This window comes from Nerophis ophidion, linkage group LG13, assembly GCF_033978795.1.
Source record: "Nerophis ophidion isolate RoL-2023_Sa linkage group LG13, RoL_Noph_v1.0, whole genome shotgun sequence".
Taxonomy (NCBI): domain Eukaryota; kingdom Metazoa; phylum Chordata; class Actinopteri; order Syngnathiformes; family Syngnathidae; genus Nerophis; species Nerophis ophidion.
The window spans coordinates 52,711,942-52,724,622 of NC_084623.1; the positions used below are offsets into that span (position 1 = coordinate 52,711,942).

General features: G+C 39.3%; 1 protein-coding gene across 1 annotated transcript in view; it reads right to left on the reverse strand.

Moving 5' to 3' along the window:
- The window catches only part of trarg1a (trafficking regulator of GLUT4 (SLC2A4) 1a), a 32,015-nt gene extending 19,342 nt beyond the window's left edge, over positions 1-12,673 (reverse strand). The window contains 2 exon segments of the mRNA XM_061919486.1: positions 12,055-12,267; positions 12,269-12,673. Coding sequence (XP_061775470.1) covers positions 12,055-12,267; positions 12,269-12,481 — 426 coding nt within the window. The 5' untranslated portion in view covers positions 12,482-12,673.
- Positions 12,674-12,681: the final 8 nt, after the last annotated feature.

Sequence of the window (12,681 nt, forward strand, 5' to 3'; positions counted from 1 at the left end):
GATGGGTCAAATGCAGAGAATCATCTCTCCACACCTAGTGTGTGTTTGACAATCATTGGTACTTTCTTGTCCTTTTTTACATTTAGTTCTGCTCTCAAACACTAATAATATACTCGAGAATAAACTCGATTACATCACAGAAAGTTTCTCAAACAAATCAAATGTTCAAACATTTTACAAAGTGATCACTGCAGACACAAGCATGGTCCGATTGTATAAGTGATATATTTAAGAGACATTTAGTTTTTTCCCTGACTTTTATTACCTTTGTGAACCACTTATTTCAGAACTCTGTGAAATTATTTCTTCTCTCTCTATTCGAATGACTAGAACACCCAGGAACAAAATAGCAATACGACATTTTCTGCTCACACTCCCCACTCGCTCTCACTTGTTTTAACCTCTTAAGGCCCAAGTTCTTGTTTTACATGTTTTTTTTTTATTTCTCTTTGCTATTTAGGCTTATTGGACCCTAATTAGAATAAAAACTAAGAATCATCTTTTGATATGATGTACTTAGTCCATAAGTACACAAACGTGTACTTCATGTTTAGTAAACATGCTAATTCTTATTTTTACACTTTTTTCCTCTCAAATTCCATTGTATGTTATACTCTTCTGACCCTACCAGATGGCAGTATAAGTGTCCACATAAGTGGCCATAAGACCCCAATTCAGTAGTGTACATAATTTTGGAAATAAGAGCTAAAAGGTGCTGTCCACGCATGTGGCCACTAAGCCTTTAATGCGATGCTCAAGCTACTCGACCATTGTGTTAATTAAACTGCAAATTATTGGCCTTGTGGCGTGTTTGTAAAATTGATAACTGGTGCAGACCGCTCTACTCAAATTAGGTTTTTGCGTGTGCCACGCGGCCTTCACCATGGAGACACTCATTTACTGCATATTCATGTTATCATGCTCCTACCTGTCACTTTGTCTTAAAACTTTGCCACTTTTTTTCGCCGCATTTTTACCGCTCATGGTACAAGTTGGCACTAAATGCGAGAATGTTCCAGACACAAGAAAATGCATTTTTCAAAAAAAAAAAATTTCATACAGGATGTAGTGGCTAATTTCTGTCCTAAATCTGTTTTGGGTAACTTTCACCTAGATAAATTGGGAAGGACACGACATAAGACGTCAAGTCACACTGACCAAGTTGGGGGGTGGTACGACATGAGAGGTCAATTCACCCTGAACATTGGACAGTTATATAAGTTTTTATGATACAAATTAGGTCATCATGGAACATATAGATAAGAAGGGAAGACCAAGCCTGGTGTGCGCTCTTACTTAATTCCTTCATGAGGGTGCACCATCACATGGAGCATATAAATAAGAAGGGAAGACCAAGCCTGGTGTGCGCTCTTACTTAATTCCCTCATGAGGGTGCACCATCTTTCGTCTCATGAGACACTGTCTGTTTTCATATTGATTCAATCCAACTTTGTACTATCTGATTGTGAGTAATTAAAACTGTTGTAACAAACTCTCGATTGTCCCTGTTTAAGATTCTGACTTTTCCACTACAAAAAATTGGCTACCGGCCCTGGGTTAAATCCCCGGCATTTTCTACAACATATCATTAGTAATATATATTTTAAATAAAAAAATATCTTTATTAAAAGAAAAAACACAAGCAGACACCAAAACGCATCAATTTAATTTGTTTTAATCCGTCCCCTTGAGTCATCCATCAGATAAAAAATTAATACATGTATCGCCTGTATCGGTTGGGGACATCTCTACTCTGCTGATCCGCCTCCGCTTGAGATGGTTTCCCGTGGACGGGACTCTCGCTGCTGTCTTGGATCCGCTTGAACTGAACTCTCGCGGCTGTGTTGGAGCCACTATGGATTGAACTTTCACAGTATCATGTTAGACCCGCTCGACATCCATTGCCCCCTCTGGGCAACCCCCCCAGTTGCCCACATCTGAGGTCCTCTCCAAGGTTTCTCATAGTCAGCATTGTCACTGGCGTCCTACTGGATGTGAATTCTCCCTGCCCACTGGGTGTGAGTTTTCCTTGCCCTTTTGTGGGTTCTTCCGAGGATGTTGTAGTCGTAATGATTTGTGCAGTCCTTTGAGACATTTGTGATTTGGGGCTATATAAATAAACATTGATTGATATTGCTGAAACTATATTTACATTTTTGACAGTCCATATATGTTGACACACGTAAGTTTTCTCTCTGATATTTTTACGCAACTTCTGGTTTGCAGTTTCTAGACATACTAACAAAAAAAAGGCGCAAAACAGCGGCCACAGAACAGTTTCAGTCTTGATGGATCACACTGCAACTTTCATGACCATCACTTAGGGTCGCCTTCCTAATTCGGTACTTTAGTTGGTATACACCGAAGTCCGTCGGTAGTACCAAGTATGTCTTATTTCATTGTTGTTATATGCTGTCTGTTATATTGATATTTTTGCGTGTCTTTTAAATTTTTTCTACAAATTTTAGATTGGAAGATTTTCTATCAATCCTGGCCACCTTACATGCACCCTGACAATCTTAGAACTCATTCACCTATGCACACACACACACACACACACACACACACACACACACCGCTGTGCAGTGAACCCATATTTCACCAGTGAATCTGCAGAGTGTGCGATAACGCCCTACTGCAGTCCGACTCTCGCCCGTATCGGGATAGGCCGGCCTTGGCAATAAAAAAACCACATCACCCCCGCCTCGCTAATCCTGTAATTGGCTGCACGTCTTCAGCGTTAGCTTCACCGAGCCAGCATCTGCCAGCCATCTGAAACGATACGAGTTGCTCGCGTGTGGCCTCGCTTGCTCGTAAATATCATATAAGACATCATAGAGATGTATCAGTCTGCTTTTTGTGCTCTTGCTGGGGTACTGTTTTAAAGTTGGAAAGGTCAGTTTCATGCTATATGATATTAAGGTCAAATGATTGTTATACACCATTCTGATTCTTCGGGTGACGGTTCGATTCGAGCCGATTCGAGCAATATGTTATTTAGTATAAAAATTATACTTTAATAAATATTTTCAAAACAGGTTACAGGTAACAAAAACTCCTCTTGGCTGCTGACGAATGATGAGTATGCATACTGAGTAAGCATAGAGCTGGTCTAAAAACATATTTTAAAAAATATTCTTAAACATTTTTTTAAATTATATATATATATATATACATATGTATATATATATATATATATGTGTGTGTGTGTGTGTGTGTGTGTGTATATATATATATATATGTGTGTATATATATATGTGTATATATATATATATGTGTGTATATATATATATATGTGTGTATATATATATATATACGTGTATATATATATATGTATATATATATATATATATATATATATATATATATATAATATATATATTCCAATAAATTTAGCTGAACTGCACCAATTTTGTCAAGAGGAGTGGTGTCAAAAATTCAACCAGAAGCTTTTTGAACTGAAGTGAATTATATTTATATAGCGCTTTTCTCAAGTGACTCAAAGCGCTTTACATAGTGACACCCAATATCTAAGTTACAATTAAACCAGTGTGGGTGGCACTGGGAGCAGGTGGGTAAAGTGTCTTGCCCAAGGACACAACGGCAGTAACTAGGATGGCACAAGCGGGAATCGAACCTGCAACCCTCAAGTTGCTGGCACAGCCACTCTACCAACCGAGCTATGCCGCCGCTTTGCTTCTTTCTAGCCTTTTTCAGACATGTTGTAAAGAGAAATGACAATATATAAATAGTATGATGCATCATATTGTGACTAAAAACATGTTCAAAATAAACTTAAACCAATCCAATAAGTATTGGCTGGCTATTGACATATTACTGATTATTTAATTTGCTAAACTACAAATAAGATGCACGTTACAATCGAGCACCAGGTGTGTATTAAGTAAAATACTTACAGTATTAATACTTTTTAGGGCGCAACATAAAAACCACACCACAAATGTACACTACTACCATCTAAAAATTTGGACTTGCAACTGAATGTCTTACTTGCAAATAAGACTCTGTAATGTCATAATAAACAAGATGGACTGAAGTTATCATAATCGGGTAATTTTTAAATGTTGCAAAAAAAAATGTAAATGTTATAATAAAAAAAACAATCATGTTTAATAATGCACACAAAAAATTGCTACCGTATTGATTCAAATGTGAGCGGTACCCATCTCTAGCGCGATGGTGGCCAGTTGCAATATCTCGGGAAATCTCCCACAGTGTTCTTCCTGCGTGGCGGCGCGGGAAGGCGCTCGGATTTCGTGTGCGGAAATATTTCCCATGAAGCGCCTTGTCATTGATTGCCATAAGATGGTGTTCCTTGAACGCAACCATAGGGTGTTTACCTGCAACCGGAGCCTCCTTCCACGCTGATCACATGATGTAAACCTGTGTTCTCCCTCACCTCATTTACATGATTCCATTCTCATGACAGGAAGTGTGTGTGTGTGTGTGTGTGTGTGTGTGTGTGTGTGTGTGTGTGTGTGTGTGTGTGTGTGTGTGTTCTGCTTACTTAATGGAGACATCGCTCTGTTTACACATTCACCTTTAGGGGACTTCTGACGGTATGGGGACCAAAAAAACAGGTCACCTAAAGGGAAACATTTTTAAATGATAGTCAGATCCATTCGGAAGATGCCTAAGTGAAAAGTGAAACAATAGTAATCCTGGCAGTAAGAATGATCAGCACATTACTTCATCAATCTAGAGACTTAAAGACGTGTATGAGCTGACCGGGCAGTGGACATTTGACCAAATTTTTTTTATGCCTCCACAGCCTGTAGAAAGGGTGGTCCCCACAAGTTACGAACAACAACCTGGTCCCCACAGCCTGTAGAAAGGGTGGTCCCCACAAGTTACGAACAACAACCTGGTCCCCACAGCCTGTAGAAAGGGTGGTCCCACAAGTTACGAACAACAACCTGGTCCCCATTCCACATGATAACCTGTGTGTGTGTGTGTGTGTCTGGGCGTGGGCGTGTGTGTTCTGGCAATGCTTACTTAATGGAGACATCGCTCTGTTTACACAGTCACCTTTAGGGGACTTCTGACGGTATGGGGACCAAAAAAACAGGTCGTCTAAAGGGAAACCTTTTTAAATGATAGTCAGATCCATTCTAAAGATGCCTAAGTGAAAAGTGAAACATTTGTAATCCTGGCAGTAAGAATGATCAGCACATTACTTCATCAATCTAGAGATTTAAAGACGTGTATGAGCTGACCGGGCAGTGGACATTTGACCTCATTTTTTTTATGCCTCCACAGCCTGTAGAAAGGGTGGTCCCCACAAGTTACGAACAACAACCTGGTCCCCATTCCACATGATAACCTGTGTGTGTGTGTGTGTGTCTGGGCGTGGGCGTGTGTGTTCTGGCAATGCTTACTTAATGGAGACATCGCTCTGTTTACACAGTCACCTTTAGGGGACTTCTGACGGTATGGGGACCAAAAAAACAGGTCGTCTAAAGGGAAACCTTTTTAAATGATAGTCAGATCCATTCTAAAGATGCCTAAGTGAAAAGTGAAACATTTGTAATCCTGGCAGTAAGAATGATCAGCACATTACTTCATCAATCTAGAGATTTAAAGACGTGTATGAGCTGACTGGGCAGTGGACATTTGACCTCATTTTTTTATGCCTCCACAGCCAGTAGAAAGGGTGGTCCCCACAAGTTACGAACAACAACCTGGTCCCCATTCCACATGATAACCTGTGTGTGTGTGTGTGTGTCTGGGCGTGGGCGTGTGTGTTCTGGCAATGCTTACTTAATGGAGACATCGCTCTGTTTACACAGTCACCTTTAGGGGACTTCTGACGGTATGGGGACCAAAAAAACAGGTCGTCTAAAGGGAAACCTTTTTAAATGATAGTCAGATCCATTCTAAAGATGCCTAAGTGAAAAGTGAAACATTTGTAATCCTGGCAGTAAGAATGATCAGCACATTACTTCATCAATCTAGAGATTTAATGACGTGTATGAGCTGACCGGGCAGTGGACATTTGACCTATTTTTTTTTTATGCCTCCACAGCCTGTAGAAAGGGGGGGTCCCCACAAGTTACGAACAACAACCTGGTCCACACAGCCTGTAGAAAGGGTGGTCCCCACAAGTTACGAACAACAACCTGGTCCCCATTCCACATGATAACCTGTGTGTGTGTGTGTGTGTGTGTGTGTGTGTGTGTGTGTGTGTGTGTGTGTGTGTGTGTGTGTGTGTTCTGGCAAGGCTTACATAATGGGGACATTGCTCTGTTTACACAGTCACCTTTAAGGGACTTCTGACGGTATAGGGACCAAAAAAACAGGTCGCCTAAAGGGAAACCTTTTTAAATGATAGTCAGATCCATTCTGAAGATGCCTAAGTGAAAAGTGGAATATTTGTAATCCTGGCAGTAGGAATGATCAGCACATTACTTCATCAATCTAGAGATTTAAAGACGTGTATGAGCTGACTGGGCAGTGGACATTAGACCTAATTTTTTTTATGCCTCCACAGCCTGTAGAAAGGGGGGTCCCCACAAGTTACGAACAACAACCTGGTCCCCACAGCCTGTAGAAAGGGTGGTCCCCACAAGTTACGAACAACAACCTGGTCCCCACAGCCTGTAGAAAGGGTGGTCCCCACAAGTTACGAACAACAACCTGGTCCCCACAGCCTGTAGAAAGGGTGGTCCCCACAAGTTACGAACAACAACCTGGTCCCCACAGCCTGTAGAAAGGGTGGTCCCCACAAGTTACGAACAACAACCTGGTCCCCATTCCACATGATAACCTGTGTGTGTGTGTGTGTGTGTGTGTGTGTGTGTGTGTGTGTGTGTGTGTGTGTGTGTGTGTGTGTGTGTGTGTGTGTGTGTGTGTGTGTGTGTGTGTGATACTGCTTTTACCCGCAGGAGAAGCGAGAGGATGCAAACTGCTGCAGTCCGTTCTCAGCAGCACACAAACTAAATTGACTTCTATCGCCTTCTATCGAGTTAGTGGCCAGATCTAGTTTCCTTCTCCTTCACTTTGCGTCTATCGGCTCTCTGTCAATGTCTGTCTCTCTCTCTCTCTCTCTCTCTCTCTCTCTCTCTCTCTCTCTCTCTCTCTCTCTCTCTCTCTCTCTTTCCCTCACTCTCACTCTCTCACACACACTATCAGACGCCATTAAGAAGCACCTGACTTGTGAATGTCAGTGAGTTCACGAGAGACAGTCTATTGCAGGGCGAGCCAAATCTGTATCAAGGGGTCTTTTTATTTGGATGCCACCCGGCTAGATGATGAATTATAGTGTATTTGTTGGCAAATACTGTAAATCTATGCACACAGGGAACACTCCACCCAGCCAATCTAATTGATGATCAGCTTTCTTTGGCTGTTTGTGTGAGAAACTGTTTTTATTTTGAAAAGCAATTCATTATAGTTCATATACAAGAAGCTTCCTACCATTTATTAACAATAAACACACAAGTAGGGATGGGTACTTTTATTTGTACATTACTTAACAGCACACAATGTTGGTACTTTTAGTGTGTGTTAATAGGTGTTTTATCAGACAAATATATATATATATATATATATGTTTTTTTTTATTTAACAGTGAGCTTATAATGATAAATGTGCTGTCCAGTTGTTATATCGCCCAAGTCTCATTTGCAAGTATCGCAATAGGTAAGGGATTCATATGGCCCCATTCCTGGAGGAAGTCTCCCGAAAACGATGAAAAGTGCCACTCTACATAGCAACTGACGTTGTGGTCAGAGTTGGAATTGCCACAAAAACACATTTGTCACGTTCCATGTGTCAGGTAAACCGCGACGAATGGGGGCCATGTGAATCCCCTCCTTACTCTATCATAGTACTCTATGATAGAGTTCACATGCAGTTTTGATTCCAAGACTTTGGATGGCAGTAGTGGGTGTACTCCAATATGTTGCCTTAGGAAGTAGTTACATTTTTCAAACCAAAAAACATATAAAAACACAATTATGTTACAATTAATTGTTCAACTGAACACATTTGTATTAAAATTATCACATTTTTTCCACACTTACTAAGTTTAAGTATTGTTTTTTTTTTCTCCAGCCCGAATAAAAGATAAATGTAAAAGTACATTTGTATTATATGATGATTGCATAGTACTGTGAAAAGTACTCTATAATCAATGCATAGTACTGTAATAAGTACTCTATAATCAATGCATAGTACTGTGAAAAGTACTCTATAATCAATGCATAGTACTGTAATAAGTACTCTATAATCAATGCATAGTACTGTGAAAAGTACTCTATAATCAGTGCATAACTGTGAAAAGTACTCTATAATCAATGCATAGTACTGTAATAAGTACTCTATAATCAATGCATAGTACTGTAATAAGTACTCTATAATCAATGCATAGTACTGTAATAAGTACTCTATAATCAATGCATAGTACTGTGAAAAGTACTCTATAATCAGTGCATAATACTGTGAAAAGTACACTATTAATGCATAGTACCATAAAAAGTACACTATAATTAAAGCATAGTACTGTAAAAAGTGCACTGGTCAATTTGTAGTTCTTTAAAAAGTACACTATAAAGCATAGAACTGTAAAAAGTATTCTCTAATCAATGATTGATACTGTAAAATGTACAAAGATCAATGCACAGTACTATAAACAGTACTGTTTTAACAAGGCATAGTACTATCAATGCATAGTACTGTAAAAAGTACTCTATTCAGTGCATAGTACTGTGAAAAGTACATTGATTAATGCGCAGTACTGTAAAAAATACTTTTTCAACAAGGCATAGTACTGTAAAAAGTACTGTATAATCAATGTATAATACTGTATAATCAATGCATCGTACTATAAAAAGTACTCTATAATGGTAAATGGGTTTTACTTGTATAGCGCTTTTCTACCTTCAAGGTACTCAAAGATAATGCATACTACTGTAAAAAGTACACTGATTAATGCATAGTACTATAAAAAGTACTCTATGAACAAGGCATAGTACTACAAAAAATACACACATAGTAGTGTAAAAAGTACTTTATAATCAATGCATAGTAATGTAAAAAGTACACCGGCCAATTTCTAGTACTGTAAAAGTACACTAAAGAATAGTACTGTAAAAAGTACTCTATAATCAATGCATAATACCGTAAATTGTACACGGATCAATGCAATGTACTATAAAAAGTACTCTTTCAACAAGGCATAGTACTGTAGAAAATACTGTATAATCAATGCATAATACTGTAATAAGTACACTGATCAATGCACAGTACTATAAAAAGTACTCTTTCAACAAGGCATAGTACTGTAAAATGTACTCTGTAATTAATGCATAATACTGTAATAAGTACACTGATCAATGCCTAGTACTATAAAAAGTAGTCTTTCAACAAGTCCTAGTACTGTAAAAAGTACTCTGTAATCAATGCATAATACTGTAGTAAGTACTCTGATCACTGCGTAGTACAGGCTATAACTGCTAAAACACATTAGCGCCCTCTAGACATCAGTGTACAGTCTTTATTTTCCGTTCAGTCCCACAAAGTGTTTATACTGTAAGTATTGTACTTATTACACACCAGCTGTTTGATGGTAAAATGCATCTTAGTTGTACGTTTCATGACCGATTTTCGAGGTGTTGAAATTGGCATGTAAAATCGCTAATGTTAATCTGTAGCATGTGTATGGAAAATCCAATTTAAATTAGCATCGTGCTAACGTGTTTTCAAAAGTGGAGTATTACTGTGCTTTTGAGCGCCGCCCTCTTGCTTAATTAGCATGGAAAAATGTAACATTACCCAAATGTTACTTTTCGCAGTGCTTTGCGTCGATTTTGCAGTACTTTTCGCAGTACTCTGCATTGATTATTCAGTACATTTCACAGTACTCTGCATTGATTATGCAGTACTTTTCACAGTACTCTGCATTGATTATTCTGTACATTTCACAGTACTCTGCATTGATTATGCAGTACTTTTCACAGTACTCTGCGTTGATTATGCAGTACTTTTCACAATACTCTGCGTTGATTATACAGTACTTTTCACCGTACTCTGCGTTGATTATGCAGTACTTTTCACAATACTCTGCGTTGATTGTACAGTATTTTCACAGTACTCTGCGTGTACTTTTCACAGTACACTGTGTTGATTATGTAGTACTTTTTACAGTACTGTGTTGAATATACAGTACTGTTCATTGTACTCTATGTTGATTATACAGTACTTTTTACGGTATTCTGCGTTGATTATTCAGTACTTTTTAGAGCACTCTGCATTAATTATATAGTACTTTTCACAGGACTTTTCGGTGATTATGCAGTACTCTGCGTTGATTGTTCATTACTTTTTGAAGTACTCTGCGTTGATTGTTCAGTACTTTTTACAGTACTCCGCATTAATTGTTAAGTACTTTTCACAGTACTCTGCGTTGATTATTCAGTACTTTTCACAGTATTCTATCTTGATTTTACAATACTTTTCCCAGTACTCAACATGTACTTTTTACAGTACTCTGCGTTGATTATTCAGTAGTTTTCACAGTACTGTGCGTTGATTATGCAATACTTTTCACAGTACTCTGTGTTGATTGTACAATACTTTTCCCAGTACTCTGCATGTACTTTTTACAGTACTCTGTGTTGATTATTCAGTAGTTTTCACAGTACTGTGCGTTGATTAAGCAGTACTTTTCACAGTACTCTGCATCGATTTTGCAGTACTTCTCTCAGTACTCTGCATTGATTATGCAATACTTTTCATAGTACTCTGCATTGATTATGCAGTACTTTTCACAGTACTTGCCAAAGTACTCTGCGTTGATTATTCAGTACATTTCACAGTACTCTGCATTGATTATGCAGTACTTTTCACAGTACTCTGCATGTACTTTTCACAGTACTCTGTGTTGATTATTCCGTACTTTTCACCGTACTCTCCATTGATTATTCTGTACTTTTTTACAGTACTCTTCATGTAATTTTCACAGTACTCTGCGTTGATTATGCAGTACTTTTCACAGTACTCTGCGTTGATTGTACAGTACTTTTCACAGTACTCTGCATGTACTTTTCACAGTACTCTGCGTTGATTGTGCAGTATTTTTCACAATACTCTGCGTTGATTGTTCAGTACTTTTTACAGTACTCTGCGTTGATAATTCAGTACTTTTCACAGTACACTGCGTTGATTATGCAATACTTTTCACAGTACTCTGTGTTGATTGTACAGTACTTTTCACAGTACTCTGTATGTACTTTTAACTGTACTCTGCGTTGATTACTCAGTAGTTTTCACAGTACTCTGCGTTGATTATGCAGTATTTTTCACAGTACTCTGCATCGATTTTGCAGTACTTCTCTCAGTACTCTGCATTGATTATGCAATACTTTTCATAGTACTCTGCATTGATTATGCAGTACTTTTCACAGTACTTGCCAAAGTACTCTGCGTCGATTATTCAGTACTTTCCACAGTACTCTGCGTTGATTATTCCGTACTTTTCACCGTACTCTCCATTGATTATTCCATACTTTTTACAGTACTCTTCATGTACTTTTCACTGTACTCTGCGTTGATTATGCAGTACTGTTCACAGTACTCTGCATTGATTGTACAGTACTTTTCACAGTACTCTTTATGTACTTTTTACAGTACTCTGCGTCGATTATGCAGTACTTTTCATAGTACTCTGCATTGATTATGCAGTACTTTTTACAGTACTTGCCAAAGTACTCTGCGTTGATTATTCAGTACTTTTCCAAGTACTCTGCTTTGATTATGCAGTACTTTTCACAGTACTCTGCATGCACTTTTCACAGGACTCTCCATTTATTATTCCGTACTTTTTACAGTACTCTTCATGTACTTTTCACCGTACTCTGAGTTGATTATTCCGTACTTTTCTCAGTACTTTTTCTCAGTACTCTGCGTTGATTGTTCAGTACTTTTTACAGTACTCTGCATTGATTATGCAGTACTTTTGACAGGACTCTGCGTTGATTTTGCAGTACTTTTCAAAGTACTCTGCGTGTACTTTTCACTGTAGTGATCACTCACCATGATGGAGTAGACGAGGGCCACGATGCTGACGGGCCACACCAGGAAGAAGCAGGAGATGATGACCAGGATCAAGTAGTCCCGAGGTATGGGTCTCTCCTGCACGGCGGCGTTCCCGGTGGAGGAGCGGCTGAGGGAGACTTTGGAGGGCGAAAGGGGCGCGGCGGCCGCCAGCTGCCCCGCCGAGCCCGACCTCAAGTTCACGCTGTGGCCCGTTGTGGTCGGCCTCGGGACCCTTGTCCTGGTGGTCCATGTTGACGGAGAAGGAGGAGGACATCTTCAGTCCGTGTCCTGCCGGCTCCGTGGTGACTGCCAGGAGCTTCTCCGTCTCCTGGAAGTCTGCCAGCCGGGCGCCTCCACCTCCACCTCCACCTCCACCTTCTCCCAGGTTGGACTTGAGGAAGTCGACGTCCGTATTGACGGCCATGCTCTCCTTTGTCTCGGCACAACTCAAAAAATCTGTAGTAGCCAGTTTAATCTTGCTCACATGCCGTTTTCAGACAAAAAAAAACAGGTTTTTATCGCAGATTTGTTCGGGAGCGAAAGAAGAAAAGAGAAGAATTCCTTCACCTGAAAAATCACATCCATTCAAGTCATCTTCAGGTTCTGGTGCTGCATGCAACCTCT